General features: G+C 39.3%; 1 protein-coding gene and 1 pseudogene across 4 annotated transcripts; both read left to right on the top strand.

Moving 5' to 3' along the window:
- Window positions 1-5,627: 5,627 nt before the first annotated feature.
- On the top strand, window positions 5,628-8,709 carry LOC143858167 (serine/threonine-protein kinase PEPKR2-like; annotated as a pseudogene). The gene is made up of 3 exons (XR_013238879.1): window positions 5,628-6,276; window positions 7,822-8,118; window positions 8,203-8,709. The product of XR_013238879.1 is annotated as a serine/threonine-protein kinase PEPKR2-like (transcript).
- A 2,448-nt stretch (window positions 8,710-11,157) lies between these two features.
- LOC143857914 (serine/threonine-protein kinase PEPKR2-like) lies at window positions 11,158-17,111 on the top strand. Of its 3 annotated transcripts, none has more exons than XM_077368460.1 (5): window positions 11,158-11,244; window positions 12,455-13,141; window positions 14,043-14,758; window positions 16,043-16,339; window positions 16,427-17,111. In XM_077368460.1, exons 2-5 carry the CDS (start codon window positions 12,510-12,512, stop codon window positions 16,783-16,785), a joined length of 2,004 nt encoding a protein of 667 aa, XP_077224575.1. In that variant the 5' UTR covers window positions 11,158-11,244; window positions 12,455-12,509; the 3' UTR covers window positions 16,786-17,111. The 3 variants fall into 3 exon arrangements, with proteins under 3 accessions (XP_077224575.1, XP_077224577.1, XP_077224576.1); XM_077368462.1 differs by lacking the exon at window positions 11,158-11,244 and adding an exon at window positions 11,388-11,695; XM_077368461.1 differs by lacking the exon at window positions 11,158-11,244 and having other exon boundaries at window positions 12,327-13,141.
- Window positions 17,112-17,827: the final 716 nt, after the last annotated feature.

The raw sequence follows: 17,827 nt of genomic DNA, 5'->3' as shown, positions 1-17,827 counted from the left end.
ACTTCCCCTTTGTGGTTTCTATATAACCCCCCTACTCCTGCTGCTCCTGGGTTGCCGATAGAGGAGCCGTCAAAGTTAAGCTTCAGGGACCCCGGCAGAGAGCTTAGAAATTGGCTTTTCTAATTGTCTTTGCTTTTCTAATTGGCTTTTGAGAGCTTAGAAATGTAATAAGCTAATAATAATTGTTGACAACTGGTTAAATAGTTAAATAGTAAAAGACAAGGTAATTTAGTGTAATTATTAAAACATGGCAGTGCCAATATCAATGAGCTATGTTTTTTTCCGTAAGATACCTCACCAATAGGCCGAAGGCTCTAGAGCCGATGGAATGTGTTGGGCTAGGCCCTTTTAACCTGTCTAATACATACCAAGGCAGGCTCTCACTTGGGATTGTAACCTTCCACCTTGCTTTCACATCTAATGTCCCTAGCCGCTTTCACCGTGGCCTTTTTTTCCAAGTAGCCCTCTTCATAGGTCACCCCTTCCATGACTCGAACATGCTATGTGGTGGTTCTGATACAATCTGCCAAAAGCTCCAGAGCTGATGGAACAAGTTAGGCTAGGCCCTTTAAAGTTGTCCCACTCCAAGCCTTGGAAAATTCATTTTCTAAAGGAAAATTTTCCTTCTAGCCAAACACGGATGTTTTTCCCCCAAATGTTTGGATGCAAGGAAATTTATTTATTTATTTTTGGGAAATGATATCTGCGCCAAAGTGTTTTGATAAACATGCGCTCCGCTTGTCTTTCGTGTAGTATTTCAAGGGATGTCAGAGATATTACGGTTCTCAAAATGCTCTTAAAACCCTTTAAATACTACATGACAAACAAGCGGAGCGCATGTTTATCAAAACACTTTGGGCGCAGAGATCATTTCCCTTATTTTTCTGTGGAAAAAGAAATTTTGACGGATGAGGGTGGGGCCACAATTTTACACCTCTCTAAGTTTGATGATAATAGTTGCTACCAAGAGTTTTCCAAACCAAGAGTTTTGTATCACTTAAATTCTAAAAGTTAATGAAATAACTAGATAGGTTCGCTTTTTAAATTATTGACGACAAAGGTTTATCCTACTGGAAAAAAGACACGAATCATGATGATGTGATTATCAATGGCCTTCAAAACCCTATTAAAATCTACAACGTTTCATGTATTTCCTTTTCATTCCGATGACTCTATTCACTCCTCTCTTTAAGTTCATTCTCTCTTCTGATTACTTGATTCACTCCAATCACCAACATTGGCCTTGTTGCTTACTACCATGTCATTGTTCTAAGTCAACTAGCACACACGTCACTAACAGGCAAAGTTAAAACCCAACCACAGGCTATTTTGGACCAATGGATCGTCAAGCGTAATAATCGAGCAATGTCTGAGGTTTTTGTGGAGTGGAGTGGAGAGATTTATTAGTTGAAGATGCCACGCGGGAGCCTTACCATTTCCTCCAACTGAAATTTCCGAAGTTTATTGTTAGTCCATCTTGAGGACGAGGTTGGAATTAAGGGCGGAGAATGTTACGATTGTATTTTCTCTATTTAAGTTATGGCCATATTGCAACAGGTTTTCTAATTTATGTTTTCCTATTCTGCTAATTTCTATTACTTTATTTTGCTTCCCCTAATTTCTATAAGATGTAGATGCCGTATGGCTGGTGGCAAGCAATAATCATGTTTAGTGACTCAACTGCATAAGCAACTAGGTGGGCCTCACTTGTTTGATGATCCAAACCATTCATTTCGAATGTCTAATTATACTAATGGGAGCTTCTTGTAGATGGGTTTTTGCAAGGGCGCCCTTTGGTTTATCATTCCTCTTATAGACCATTTTTCAGTCCACAAATCAAATTATCAAGATCATCCAGACTGGAAGATAAACGGTCTAGATTATTAAATAGTTGGGCCCGATCCATGTACTGTTGATCTTACAAGGTAATTAATCCTTATCTTCTAGTTTTCTAATTAGCTTTGACTTAACATTCCTAAGATGATCTCGAGAACCCACCTCAAGGATTAATAAAATATGGATTGCCATTAACAAAAAAAAAAGGGAGCTTGGATATCATCTTCCCTTAAAAGAAATCTTTTAATTTTGGGTATGTAATGGTCTTGTGTGTGAGAGAAGGTTGAGCGTAATTTTGTCATTTTAAAAATTTAATAGAAGAATGTAACTGGATGTTGCGGCAATTATTTTCCAAAAGAAGAGACTAATTGGTAAATATGAAATTCTTAGCGACGAGTAATAATTTTGCAAAGCAGGGTCTAATTGTAGGGTGCAACTCGGTTGGGTTGGGTCAGGTTGTTCCAACCCAACGAGGTTCAACCCGACCCAACCCAACCGGATGAACCCTTTTTCCCAACCCAACCCGAGTTCCAACCTGTCCCAACTTAACCCAACCCGACTTATTAAGCTTACTAAAACTCAACTCAACTCAACTAAGCCTCTGTCCCAAACTAGTTGGGGTCGATTAAAGAATTCTTTAGAAAATTTCCATGAAGAAAGTGAACGGATCTACCCGGTTCAAATAAGATAAATCGATTCTTGACACTAGTTGGGTTCGTCTACGTGGATCATTTTCTTCCATTCTATCATGTTCAAGTTCATGTTCTCTGTTATGTTATTAGCCCTCAAGTCTTTTCTCACTGTTTCTACCCAAGTAGTAGTAATTAAGCTTACTAAAAACTAAAAAAAAAATTATAAAAAATGTCGGGTTTACTTGGGTCGGGTTGCCCAAACCCTCAACCCGCGTTGCACCCATAGATAATTGGCTAGGATCCCGAGATTATAAATACAAGTTTTGGGTTGATAATATTTTTTGTTGAGAACATCTCTCGACCAAAATTTATCCCCAGTTTGAGAAAATCTCTCTCCGTTTTTAAAAGGAAAGGGAGAGATTCTTTCTCTATTTTAGGCAGATTTTCGGTACGGGATTGTAATTTGTCTGAAATATTGAAGATATTTTAGGATCTTTTTAGCGGTTGTACTCGGTGAGAAGGTTCCTAGATAAACTACAATAGCCCTGTCTATAAAAGAGGTAACGTTTTAATTGTTGCGTACAGTTTAGTTCAAGTCAGAGACTCTCTCTCGTCTCTCCATTCATCATACCAATTACCAAACACTCTACGAAGGTAATATCCTTGTCTACAGTGGCGGAGCCAGGATTAATACATAAGGGGGGTGGGGCAGGCTTATACATAAGGGGGGCAGGCCATCAAATTTTAAAGGGGGGGGGGGCTGAGCCAAATTGAGGGCCTACTAAGGATTTGGCCCAACTCAACAGAGGCAACTGCCCTCCTTATGCTACAGGTAGCTCCGCCCTTGCTTGTCTACTATTTTCTTCTTCTTCTTCTTTTTTGTTTTATTCTTCATTATAATGCTCATGTTTTTTCAGTATTAGAGGTTTTCTTTCACTTCAAATCCTTTTCTAGAAAAAAAACTACTATTCTCATTAAAAATTTCTATTGGTTTCTATTTTCTTTTCAACTCTTTCCTATTTTTTTGTAGTCACTTTAACACTCTCCTAATTTCTCCCTCTTAACATAAATATTTCCATTAGTTTCAATGTCCCCACAAGTAGAGATAGATGAAAAATTAAGACTCGGGCGATGAAAATTAGGAAACAAAAAACTCTACTCAAAATCAGATTCACCTCTACCGATTTTTAGCTACATCTTGTCACCCAAGACAATTGGAGACAACCATTTATCATTGTTGAGTTGGGTGTCTTGAATTCAACCCGATTGGGGTCTGAAATATTTTCTGCGACCCGGTTGCGGCCCTTTTATTTGCCCGGCCCGTTTTATTTGTCTTGGGCCTGATAAGAATAAGTTATGGCCTGCTTTATATAAAGGGGCTTTTATGGCTAATTTCGCAGTCCTCTTTTGAAAGAGGGTTGAGAGCAGAAAAGGATGTTAAAGGAGCAGAAGCGGAGGCACATATAGCATGAGGGGGCCACTTGCAAAATCACTTTTATGGTGCATGGATGTACATGCATGCTTAGCTAGTTTAGTGTCCAATGACCAATGACGGCAAGCGTAGATTAGTCCCCCTAGGCGCGCGCACACACACACACACACAAAAGTGCAAATTCCTTGCTCCGGCGGTGAAAAGGAGCGTGCTAGGGTTTGTGTGGGTTTTGGTGAGAGATTATGAGCTTCTCTTGTAATCTTCACTTGATAGTGGATTTTCTCGTTACCTCTGCCGTGGATGTAGGATTTGTTGAACCATGTAAATCTTTGTGTCTTTATGCGTTGTTTGTGTTTGCTTGATTCCGTTTGCTTTGCCATTGAAATCGCAGATCGCTGTTGGGAGGTTTTTCATAACAATTATGAAAAAATAAATAAATTGTGGAGACATGGCCTTAACCTTTTCTAATGCCTTTCCAATCATTTCAACACCTTTTTCTCATAAAACTTTAATCTGTTTGGTTGCCGGGTTTTTTTGTTCCTGGGAGTTATGTGGGAGAAAAAAATACCCGGTAAAAGGATACTTCGAGGACTTTTTTTTCACCACACAAGCAATCATTACAAGAGTGGGATTAAAAAAAACCTAGTGCTAAAAGGCAACCAAACATGGGATGGGACCAAAATTTAACTAACTCTTCCTGGGACCAAAATTTAACTGGCAACCAAACGGAGCACGGTGATTTTATATTGTGCCCAGCCGTGAAGTCTAGTGTGAGCGAAACCACCTTTGATATTTGATTTCAACCATTTCAACACCATTTTCTTATAAACCTTAACTTTAATCTCATTAGTTTCTAACATACTTTTTACCTGTTCTGTTCCAACACCATTTCCATTAGAGATTTTATATGATGCTGTGAAGTCCAATGTGGGTAGTAACATCTTTGATGTTTGATCTAACACCAGACTACTTTTTAAGAGTCTGCTGTTGGATCAAATATGAAGATCGGTACTTTTATCTTTTATGATACGGCCTACACTCCTTTAACAGTTTAACATTAGACAACCGATTGTAAGTGGCAACCTTTGATATTTGGTACTCACAATCGGTTGTCAACTCTCTTAACCAGATTTCCATTAGTTGTCTCTTCTACTTCTTCTAATCTCTTTTCAACCCTTTCAACCATGGTTTTAAATTTCGGCCGAAACGAAAGCCGAAATATTTCGGTTTCGGTGAAAAACGAAATGAAATTCACAGTGAGTCGGAAAAGTACCAAACTTCGCCAAAACGTTTCGGAATTTTCGGCCGAAACGTTTCGTTTCGATAAAATTTCAGTGAAATTTCCGATCGGTGAAATTTTTACAAGATTTCGTCCGAAATTTCGTACCGAAACCGAAACAACCGAAACATTTCGGTTTCGGTGATGACCGAAACCGAGATTTAAAACCTTGCTTTCAACACCCTTTTTCTCATAATGCCATTAAACATTTCCATTAGTTTCTATTCGCTGTTTCCAATCCTCTTTCAACACCCTTTTTCTGTAAACCATAATTTCTCTTTCTCCTGAATCCCTTCTCTACACAACCCTTTCCATTAGTGGTTTTTTTTTTTTTTTGGTGATGTGGTGATTGCATTGTTGCTATTTCTAATGTTCTGATTACATTGTTTTTATTAATGTTTAGGTAGTCGAGGAAAGGGAGTGAAATTCCTGTGGATCTGATCTCTCATCATCGATCATGGGGCCAAACTTATCGGATTGTTCGATCCAGATGAAGAAGTGCCAAAATGAAAAGCAGGCAGAAGGTTCTGCCAAAAGAAGACTTGTTGGCATTGGCGGAAATTCACCTTCTGATCTCCGTGGTAGAGGTCTCAAGAGGAAGTTAGGATGCATTGAAGCTGCCACTCAAATGGACAGAAAGAAGAAGCTTGAGTAGGAATACATTCTCTGCCACAAAATAGGGGAGGGGAAATTTGGGTTGGTCCGCTTATGTCAGAGTAAGTCCAATGGAGCTGAGTTTGCTTGCAAGACGCTGTCAAAAATGGGGGAAGAGACTCCACATGGGGAAGTGGAAATAATGCAACACCTCTCTGGTCATCCCAGTGTGGTGACTCTAGAGGCCGTGTATGAGGATTCCGAATCTTTCCATCTAGTCATGGAGTTGTGCTCTGGAGGGCGATTGCGTGATGAGATGATCAAGGAGGGGCGATATTCAGAGCACCGGGCTGCTAACTTACTCAAGGAACTGATGTTAGTTATCGAGTATTGCCAAGACATGGGGGTCGTTCACCGTGACATAAAGCCAGCAAACATCCTTATTTCTACATCAGGCAAGATGAAGCTTGCAGACTTTGGAATATCCATGCGTTTTTCAGATGGTAATTGTACTTTCCCAATTCAGATAGTTTCATACATTTTTATTTTCTTGTCACATTTTAAATTTAATGTTGTAGGATTCTCTTTCACAACATGTTAGGGCCTGTTTGTTTTAGATTATGACAACCGATTGCGGAGTCCCCAACCGATTATTGGACTCAAATTTAGTGCAATTTTCGGTACAATAATCGGATGGGGACTTCACAGTCAGTTGTCATAATCTAAAACAAACAGGCTCTTAATGAATATGCATATGCTATTTTGGGTATTACAGATTATTTTTCTACCATATATTATCAATCTACCTTTAAATTAGCTACAAGTTAATTTGATTATATCATTACAAAGGCCTTTCCTGGGGTGACGACCCTGGGCACCCTGAACTGGAGAGCTTTAAGAAATTCTTAGTAATGGGAGACGCCTTGGGATTCTCTTATCAGGAGACTATGGTCAAAACCAGGGCGATGTTCCTTGGAGAGCAATCCAAAGTTGTAGAGGACAGAGTAGAGAAGGAAATGGCAAATAAAATAGAACCTAAATCGTGAAGAGTTAAGAGGAACAGGAGAGAATAGGGAAGGATCAGAAGAAAAGAAGTAGGAGAATGTAAAGAGGACCGGGAAATAGAGAAACAGAAACCACGTTTCAGTTTTTATGAGAGATTAGGTTGGATTCAATAGTATGTGGAAGGTGCAATTTACTCGCTTGAGAATCGGAAGAATGTTTTGCCCAGGACCTATTGAATAGAATTGGTAAAATACATACCCTGATTTTAGGTTCTATTGCAGTATCTTGATAGAGTGTTCCTATCGTTCTGTTTTGTCTCATTAGTTTATCTAGTTTCATTGGGGGAACAGGAGTTTCGAAGGGATGAATTCAAAGGAGACAAATGCGTTTATCTCCCCAGTCTTGCAAGTCGATTCTTTTAAGGGATTAGGCTGTTCGCCGGTTACTGTGTGGTGGCATAATCCTCCATAGGTGATCCATAAATGGGGGTCGGAAGATGTTATAAAGAACAGTCTTTAGAAAAGTATAGGGGTGAAAACAAACTAATATCAATGCTCTGTTTATCTTTTGGACTGGTGCCGGCATGTCGGCCTACTTCACCTTAATATTTGTAGTGCAAGATGGGACTATTGGTCTTGATTGCCATCTTAATATTAATGAAATATGTCAATTTTCAAAAAAAAAAAAAAAAGAGGCCTTTCTTGGAATCATAATCCCAACGTATTTTGTAATAACAAAACAATTTGCTGCATCTTTCATCTAAAGGCTTTTTGCTGTTCAATGAAGGTGTCAAATTTTTCTTGTGAAGAGAAAATTTGCACCAATTAGTCAAGACGTGTGGGGGCATTTTGATGAACGGTGACACTGTGCTTCTTGAACAAACAACATTCCTAGTTTTTTGAAATAAATTTGAATATAAACTACTTAAAATTTCAGCCAAGTATGTTACTATGTATCTTAAGGATTTCTTATTCTTCTTGCACAGATGTTGATTGTCATGTATTTCATCGTCTTTTTCTTATTTGAGTGTATACTGTGTACAGGTCCGAGATTATCTGGTGTGGCAGGTAGCCCAGCCTATCTTGCCCCAGAAGTTCTTGTAGGGCATTATTATGAGAAAGTAGATATCTGGAGCGCCGGGGTGATTCTTCACGCAATGTTGGTTGGGGTCTTCCCATTTCAAGGGGACTCTCAGGAAGCAATGTTCGAGGCTGTTAAAAATGTGAAGCCTGATTTCCACACGGGGCTATGGGAGTCGATATCCAAACCTGTTCGGGATCTCATCGGGCAAATGCTGACGAGGAATGTTTCAACGAGACTAACAGCAGACCAAGTATTAAGTATTCATTTTGGCCTTTTCCCATTTCACTTTGTTTATCTGTTTAAAACTCTAGTCACAATTTTGACTGTTAAATGCTTTGCAGGACATCCATGGATTGTCTTTCACACGGAAAACATGTTCAAGACACAAACAATGAAGACTAAAGTTAGAGATCATGGAGAACTTTCCCGCCAAGACGCCATCACACGTGCAGTAGAATTGAAGGGAATTACAGTAACCAACACCAATTTCCCGGACGGTGTGAACCTGTTTCCATCTTTGGAAAGCTCGAGCCCGAAGTCAGAAAAGCAGGAAGACTGCGTTATGGTTGACGCATTGGCAGCTGCTATCTCGCGTGTGGGAATATCTGAAACAAAGCGGAGTAGGCTCTGCGGCCCTTCCAGCCCGATTCGACCGGAGTTCTCCTCTAACATGAAGGCTAATCTCTGTACAGCATTTTGAGTTTGATGTCTAACACCTGACACAAGAACTACCCTCTCTGGAATATTAATCAGACATGGGAAGTTCTGAAGTTCTGCAACAACACGACGGCAAATTAACTCTTAGCTTGAAGAAAGTGGCGAGTCACTCGGGTACTTGTTCTCCAAAGGCAGAAATTCATTTATTCTTTGATATGTGACTGTATATACTAGTTTAACTGCTGTGTAAATCTCTTGTAAATAGAAGGCATGAGTGCCTACTGTTGATGTAAGGCCAAAGGCCATGGATATTCATACCATGTTTATGAAATAAGGAAATTCTTTTTCTTACTGTTGTTGTTAAATGTCTGATCCTTTGGAATGAAAGCCCTCTTGTGGGGGTTGAGAACTTTTAGATGGTTTGATAAATCAATGAATGGCGCGCAGATTCTTGGGCATTAAATAAATTAGTTTGCTTTGAAATTGGAAAATATCACAGCGGAAATTAGGGACCTCTGCCATAAAATAGGCCCATCTACAACAGAGGCTGAGGGGGGAATTGGCAATGGTTTCTTTCTAAAAGTGGGTCTCAAGCAGGGTTCTTTGTGAGCCTTGATTCACCTGTTTATTAATGCTTAAGCTAGGCAAATGGTATTCTTCCAAATTTTTCATCCCTTCCCATTCTCTGCTAGGCAAAAATGAGAGAAGCCCTGTGGTGTGGTTAGTACCAGAGGGGGTGAATATATCAGCTCCTGTTTATGACATGGGGTCAATTTGGTTGTGAAAACTATTAGCATTGTGCAAGTTGTTTGTAGCATGCAATCATGGATTTAAATATCGGTTTCGGTAGGGACTGAAACCGAATTTTTTTTTTTTTTTTTTTTTTGCAATTTTCGGTCGACCGAAGTTACTATAATTTCGGTCAAAATGACCTAATTTCGGCACGAAATTGAAACCGAAACTGAAATGTATATGATTTTGAACCCAACCGAAATTTAAAACAATGCCTGCAATAACTCATATGGTACCCTAGATCCACACCTAAACTAGTCATAACCCATGTAGACTGCAGTTTACACAAATTGCAGCCAAGTGCAACTTGGTTGCACTACCAATAGGGTGGATTTTGCAATTAGGTTATGGTAATGAGGGTAGCTGGACAATGGTGACCCCACAGTTTGACGACAGTATTGGCTGGTGGGGGCCACTTGATCAACGGTCCAAATTACCTAACCCATGTGCTGATGTGCTGTGTAAGGTGGATCATCTGGGTCCTTCAGTTTATCATTCTTCTTATAGACCATCAAATTATGAAGATCGTCTCAATCGGAAGATAAACGGTCTGGATTATTAAACAGTTTGGCCCGATCCATTTATTGTTCATCTTACAAGGTAATTAATCCTTATCTTCTACTTTTCTAATTAGCTTTTAATCTGGAGAACCCACCTAGAAGCAGGGATTTATAAAATATGGAGTGCCATAAACAAAAAAATTTGGGAAAAATACACTTAGACCCCCTGTGGTTTCAATTTGTGTAAGGTAGACCCCCTCAGTTGACGGTTCGTCCACAGATTGAAGGGTTAGGATGAACCGATGGAGCTGATTTTTTAGGCACACCCTATCTATGTCAGGGCCCATCAAATGAACGCTTTGGATCATCCAAACAATCAGCTCCATTGGATCATCCTAACCCTTCAATCTGTGGACGAACCGTCAACTGAGGGAGCCTACCTAATACAAATTGAAACCACAGGAGGTCTACTTGTAACTTTTTAAACATTAGGGGTTAAGTTGAATGTGTCAGAAACCACTGGGGGTCAAAGTGTATTTTTCCCCAAAAAATTTGCATGAGAGAAGGCTGAGGGTAGTTTTGTCATTTTAAAATTTTTAATAGAGGAATGTAATTGGATGGTGCGCAATTATTTTCAAAATAAGGGACTAATTGGTAAATATGAAATTCTTAGTGACTAGCAATAATTTTGCTAAGCACGGTTGCAACTCTGGTCGGATTGAGGCCTACCTGAACCCAACCTGAGGAACTCTCTACTCAACCCGAACACGACCCGGTCTGAGTTTCAACCCGATGAGATTCAACCCAACCCAACCCAACCCAACTAGAGGAACCCTTTTTTCCAACCTGAACTGGACGACCTGAGTCTTTAGGCATAATTGTACAAACTAAAATCTAAAAAACTGATAAAGAAAATATTGGGTTTCACTCAGTCGGGTTGCCCGAGCCCAACTTGAACTCAACCCGGGTTAGGAAAATTAAACCCGAACTTGAACCCGACCCGAAAGATACCCAACCCCGCCCTACTTCTTTTCGGGTTGAACCCGACCCGAATGCAAAGCAATGACTTATTGGAAAAAATCCCTAGATTAAAATACAAGTTTTGGGTTTATAAACCTTTTTTTATAGAGAAAATCTCTCTCTCTCTCTCTCTCTCTATGGTGCAACTTGGGTTGGGTAGGGTCGGTTGAACTGTTGCTAAAAAATGAATAGGAATCAACCCGAACCCGACCCGATTTTAAGGTAAAAGCTCAACCCGAATTCTAAAAAATCGACCCGAGTTGCACCATACTCGCTCTCTCTTAAACGGAAAGGGAGAGAGTCATACTCATTCACTATTCAAGGCAGATTTTCAGGACGGGTCGTTAAAGTTGCTCACTGTTCTGTTTTCATACTCTCCATTTTCCATTGACCAAACAAATTCTCTCATTGAAGGTAAGATCCATGTCTCTCATTCCCAGATTTTCTTCTTCTTCTTCTTCTTTCTTGGTTTTATTCTCCCCGCACGCTTTTTTCTGTATTAGCTTTTCTTTCACTTTAAATCCTTTTCTAGACAAGAGCCTACTAATCTCATTAAAACAAAAAAAACTCTAGTTCGACCTTTTTCTGATTTTTTTAGCCACATATCATCACTGAAGACACTAGTTTCCTACGTTTTTTTTCTCCTGATTTTTAGCTTCATCTCAAAACGATTTATCATGGAAAAAAATATTCTTGGAGACATGGCCTTTACCTTTTCCAATGCCTTTTCAATTATTTTCCTATAAATTTTTTGAGGAAGATTTTATATTCTGGGGGTCGAGGTACTAGCTATATTTGATTCCAGTGTCTTTTCAACCATACCTCCATGAAAGATTTCCATGGTTTATAACGGTTCAACACCAAGGTGATGTATGAAAGATTTCCATTAGAAAGATTTCCATTAGTTTCTAACAGTATGAAAGATTTCCATTAGTCTCTAACAGTTCGTGATGTATGAAAGATTTCCATTAGTCTCTAACAGTTCGTGATGTATGAAAGATTTCCATTAGTCTCTAACAGTTCGTGATGTATGAAAGATTTTCATTAGTTTCTAACAGTCAAAGTGACGTGAAGTCCAGTAGACCACTTTTTAAGAGTCTGCTGTTATCAAATATTACTTTTATCTTTGACTGTACAGCCTACACTCCCTTTAACATTTTACGACCAATTGCAAATGCCAAACCTGGATTCCAATAATGGGTTTGGCATTCACAATCAGTTGTCATCATCTTAGGGCCTGTTCGTTTAAGAATATGACAACCGATTATTAGTGCTAAACCGATTACTAGACTCTCATTTAAACGTAATTTTGAGTCTACAAATCATTTTAGCACTTGGACAATCGGTTGTCAACTCTTTTAACAAGATATCCATTAGTTGTATTTTTTAACCTCATCTAATCCCTTTTCAATATTTCCATTAATTTTTATTGGCTGTTTCCAATCCTCTTTCAACCCTTTTTCTGTAAACCTTAACTTCTCTTTCTCCCCGATTCCTTCTCTACAATCCTCCTAGTCCCATTACAGATTTCCATTAGTTTTTTTTTTTTTTTTTTTTTCTGATGTGCTGATTGCATTGTTGTTATTCCTAATATGCTGATTACATTGTTTTTATTAATGTTTAGGTAGTCAAGGAAAGGGAGTGACTGTCCAGTTTGATCTGATCTCTCTTCATCGATCATGGGGCCAAACTTATTGTTTGAGGATTGTTCACAGCAGATGAAGAAGTCCCAGAATCAAAAGCAGGCAGAAGGTTCTGCCAAGAGTAGACTCATTGGCATTCCAACTGCCCATCCTAGCGGAAATTCACCTTATGATCTCCGTGGTAGAGGTCTCAAGAGGAAGTTAGGGTGCATTGAATCTGCCACTCAAATGGGCAGAAAGAAGAAGCTTGAGAAAGAATACATTCTAGGCCACAAAATAGGGGAGGGGAAATTTGGGTCGGTCCGCTTATGTCGGAGTAAGTCCAATGTAGCTGAGTTTGCTTGCAAGACGTTGACAAAAATGGGGGAAGAGACTCCTCATAGGGAAGTGGAGATAATGCAACACCAATCTGGTCATCCCAGTGTGGTGACTCTAGAGGCCGTGTATGAGGATTCTGAATCTTTCCATCTAGTCATGGAGTTGTGCTCTGCAGGGCGATTCCTTGATGACATGATCAAGACAAGGAGATATTCAGTGCACCGGGCTGCTAATTTACTCAAGGAACAAATTTTAGTCATCAAGTATTGCCACGACATGGGGGTCGTTCACCGTGACATAAAGCCGGAAAACATCCTTCTTTCGACGTCGGGCAATACGTATAAAGCGAGGTACTTTATTTGATTTGATTCCAGTGTGTTTTCAACCGTACCTCATGACAGATTTCCATTAGTTTCTAACAGTTCCAACACCAAGGTGATATGAAACATTTCCATCCCATGAAAGATTTCCATTAGTTTCTAACAGTTATGTATGAAAGATTTTCATTAGAAAGATTTCCATTAGTTTCTAACGGTTCCGAGTATGAAACATTTCCATCCCATGAAAAATTTCCATTTGTTTCTAACAGTTTCAACACCAAGGTGATGTATGAAAGATTTCCATTAGTCTCTAACAGTTCATGTTGTATGAAAGATTTTCATTAGTTTCTAACAGTCAAAGTGATGTGAAATCCAGCAGACTACTTTTCAAGAGTCTGCTGTTATCAAATATTACTTTTATCTTTTATTGTACAGCCTACACTCCCTTTAACGTCATACGACCAATTGCAAATGCCAAACCTGGATTCCAATAATGGGTTTGGCACTCACAATCAGTTGTCATCATCTTAGGGCATGTTCGTTTAAGATTATGACAACCGATTATTAGTGCTAAACGGATTGTTGGACTCTCATTTAAACGTAATTTTGAGTCTACTAATCATTTTAGCACTTGCACAATCGGTTGTCAACTCTCTTAACAAGATATCCATTAGTTGTATTTTTTAACCTCATCTAATCCCTTTTCAATATTTCCATTAATCTTTATTGGCTGTTTCCAATCCTCTTTCAACCCTTTCAACACCCTTTTTCTGTAAACCTTAACTTCTCTTTCTCCCCGATTCCTTCTCTACAATCCTCCTAGTCCCATTAAAGATTTCCATTAGTTTTTTTTTTTCTGATGTGCTGATTGCATTGTTGTCATTGTTGTTATTTGTAGTATACTGATTACATTGTTTTTATTAATGTTTAGGCAGTCAAGGAAAGGGAGTGACAGTCCAATTCGATCTGATCTCTCTTCATCGATCATGGGGCCAAACTTATTGTTTGAGGATTGTTCACGGCTGATGAAGAAGTGCCAGAATCAAAAGCAGGAAGAAGGTTCTGCCAAGAGTAGGCTCATTGGCATTCCAAGTGCCCATCCTTGCGGAAATTCACCTTATGATCTCCGTGGTAGAGGTCTCAAGAGGAAGTTAGGGTGCATTGAATCTGCCACTCAAATGGGCAGAAAGAAGAAGCTTGAGAAAGAATACATTCTAGGCCACAAAATAGGGGAGGGGAAATTTGGGTCGGTCCGCTTATGTCGGAGTAAGTCCAATGTAGCTGAGTTTGCTTGCAAGACGTTGACAAAAATGGGGAAAGAGACTCCTCATATGGAAGTGGAGATAATGCAACACCTATCTGGTCATCCCAGTGTGGTGACTCTAGAGGCCGTGTATGAGGATTCTGAATCTTTCCATCTAGTCATGGAGTTGTGCTCTGGAGGGCGATTCCTTGATGAGATGATCAAGACAAGGAGATATTCAGAGCACCGGGCTGCTAATTTACTCAAGGAACTAATTTTAGTCATCAAGTATTGCCACGACATGGGGGTCATTCACCGTGACATAAAGCCGGAAAACATCCTTCTTTCGACGTCGGGCAAGTTGAAGCTTGCAGACTTTGGATTATCCAAGCGGTTTTCAGATGGTAATTGTTCTTTCCCAATTCAGATAGTTTCATACATTTTTATTTTCTTTTCATATTTTAAATTAAATGCTGTATGGTTCTGCATTCACAAAATCTAAATGAACATGTATGCTGCTTTGAATGTTACAGATTATTTTTCGACTCTATATTTTATCTCCCTTTAATGGGAATTACGGAAACATTACCTTTTATTGCAACTTCTGCATCATGTGCTCAAAGAAACAGATCGTGATCGAACTCAATGGTTAATAAGACCTTTCATTCACACACTGGCTCTTGCCATAGTACTACTGTAGTTTTATGTATGTATGTGCGAGCTTCATATTCTTTACACATTGTTACTTTAGGAGCAAGACGATGTTCATGAACTCTACAAGTTACTTATCCAACTAGGTGTTCACAAACTCCTCAAGTTACTTGTTTGTCATTCTATAGAAAACATATGTGATTTTAGCTTGTGCTCCTTAATAATAGAAGGTAATTGTAGATGTATCATTGAAGCTGCACACAATTAATTTCTAGTGCTCTCAAAATTCTTGAAAAATGGCATGGTTTTAAATGTGAATTTAGCTTGTGCTCCTTAATAATAGAAGGTAATTGTAGATGTAATCATGGAACTGACATTTTCCTTCAAACTGCGTGCGATTCATTTCTAGTGCTCTGAAAATTCATGAAAAAAATGGCGTAGTTTTAGAACTGGTAAATTTCAAAGGGGATGATTCAATAACCTTGGAAGAAGACCTCCTTTTTGTGGGTCTGGGAAAACACTTTGGAAATTTTTACCTTGTGCTATTATAGATTATTTTACGGTTGGCAATACAATCTCTTCTTTTTTTCCTCTTTATTGGGTGGGGGATGGGTTTTGAGTTGGAATGTTTGGCTAGCTGAGGCACATGATTGGATTTGGCCCTTTGCTATGACCATGTTGACTCAGCGGCACCCCTCTTGGAATCATAATAGTAACATATTCTGTAATAACAACCCTATTTGATTCCTCTTTTATCTAAAGCCTTCTTGTTGTTCACCAATTAGTTAACACATGTGGGGGCATTTTGATGACAATGTACTTCTTGCTTTTTTGTTTTGAATGGTGACACTGTACTTCTTGACAAAACATTATTCCTGTTTTTTTCAAACACATATGGAAACAATCTAAAAATTTCCGCCGGAAGTTGTATATAAAGTATGTTACTATGTTTATTAAGGATTTCTCATTCTTCTCATATATGTTGATTGTCTTGTATTGAATTATCTTTTTCTCATGTGAGTGTGTACTGTTTACAGGTCAAAGAGTATCTGGTTTGGCTGGTAGTCCAGCCTATCTTGCCCCGGAAGTTATTGTGGGGCATTATTCTGAAAAAGTAGATATCTGGAGCGCCGGTGTGCTCCTTCACGCAATGTTGGTTGGGGTCCTCCCATTTCAAGGGGACTCTCAAGAAGCAATGTTCGAGGCAATTAAAAATGTGAAGCTTGATTTCGATACGGGGCTTTGGGATTCAATATCCAAACCTGCTCGAGATCTCATAGGGCAAATGCTGACGAGGGATGTTTCAATGAGACTAACAGCAGACCAAGTATTAAGTATGTATTTTGACCTTCTCCCCATTTCACTTACTTTATCTGTTTAAAACTCTAGTCAAATTTTTTTGACTGTTAAATGCTTTGCAGGACATCCATGGATTGTCTTTCACACGGAACAATTGTTCAAGACACAAACAGTCAAGACTAAAGTTAGAGATCATGGAGAATTTTCTAGCCAAGTTGCCATCACACCTGCAGTGGAGTTGAAGAGAATTACAGTAACCAATACCACTCTCCCAGGCGGCGTGAACCTGTTTCCATCTTTGGAAACCTCGAGCCCGAAGTTAGAAAAGCAGGAAGACTGTGTTATGGTTGACGCATTGGCAGCTGCTATCTCGCGTGTGGGAATATCTGAAACAAAGCGGAGTAGGCTCTGCGGCCCTTCCAGCCCGATTCGACCGGAGTTCTTCTCTAACATGAAGGCTAATCTCTGTACTGCATTTTAACACCTGACACAAGAACTACACTTTCTGGAATAGTAATCAGATGTGGGAAGTTCTGAAGTTCTGCAACAACACGACGGCAAATTAACTCTTAGCTTGAAGAAAGTGACTAGTCACTTGGGTACTTGTTCGCCAAAAAGTGCCTATTGTTGATGTAAGGCCAAAGGCCATGGATTTTCATGCAATGTTTATGAAATAAGGAAATTCTTTTTCTTACTCTTGTGGTTGATATCTAATCCTTTGGAATGAGAGCACTCTTGTAGTCTTGTGGGGGTGGAGAACTTTTAGATGGTTTGATAAATCAATGAATGGCCCTCAGATTCTTCTAATGGCATTGCATTTCATGGGCATTAAAAAAATCAGCAGTAGTGGAATCAGGGACCTCTGCCATAAAATAGGCCTGCCTTTGCAGCACAATTAGGGACCTCAACTGTAAAATAGGACCATCTTTGCAGCACAGGCTGAGAGGGAATTGTGACTGGTCTGGAACCCTTTGTGAGGCAGAGCGTAGTCTCAACCCCCAAATGGCCATTCTTTTAAATGTTTTTTTATAGGTGAGCTGGGATTGAACCTCCAACCTCAAAGTTGAAAACCAAAGCCTTAACCAATTGAGACAGAGGATCAACCCTGAAAATCTCATTCGTGCTGCGGTCGGTTACTGCCCCCCTTAACTGGTGGTGGGACACTTTGTGAGGGAGAGTGGAGGACTAGACTTTAGTGCTGGTTGTGCTGATAATGCTATAGTAGCTTTGTGGATGTGTGTCATCCCCGGTGTATTATGGCTGTTTTTTCATTAATAAAATATTTTACTCTTCAAAAAAGAAAGAAGAAGGAACCTTCTTTGGAATGATACTAGAGATCTTATTAGCTGTATTTTCCCAATCAGAGGCGCTGTGGTAAACCTGATTTATAATCCCTCAACTTGAATAGTTTGATGTTGAGCTGCGAAAACATTTTCCTCTTTTACCTTTTTGGGAGCTGTTGATGGAATCTAAATTACCAAACCCATGGATTAGTACCCATATCAGCTACTCTTTATGGCATG

This window comes from Tasmannia lanceolata, unplaced genomic scaffold (assembly GCF_043159265.1).
Source record: "Tasmannia lanceolata isolate RefF3 unplaced genomic scaffold, GAP_Taslan_0.1 ptg000025l, whole genome shotgun sequence".
In the NCBI taxonomy this organism is placed as follows: Eukaryota; Viridiplantae; Streptophyta; class Magnoliopsida; order Canellales; family Winteraceae; genus Tasmannia; species Tasmannia lanceolata.
This window is presented reverse-complemented; position numbering and strand designations above follow the sequence as displayed.

Coding starts and splice junctions, on each gene's coding strand:
- LOC143857914 (XM_077368460.1), top strand. CDS start 12,510: ATGGGGCCAAACTTATTGTTTGAGGATTGTTCACAGCAGATGAAGAAG. Junction 13,142..14,042: donor GGCAATACGTATAAAGCGAG/GTACTTTATTTG, acceptor ATTAATGTTTAG/GCAGTCAAGGAAAGGGAGTG. Junction 16,340..16,426: donor AACAGCAGACCAAGTATTAA/GTATGTATTTTG, acceptor AATGCTTTGCAG/GACATCCATGGATTGTCTTT.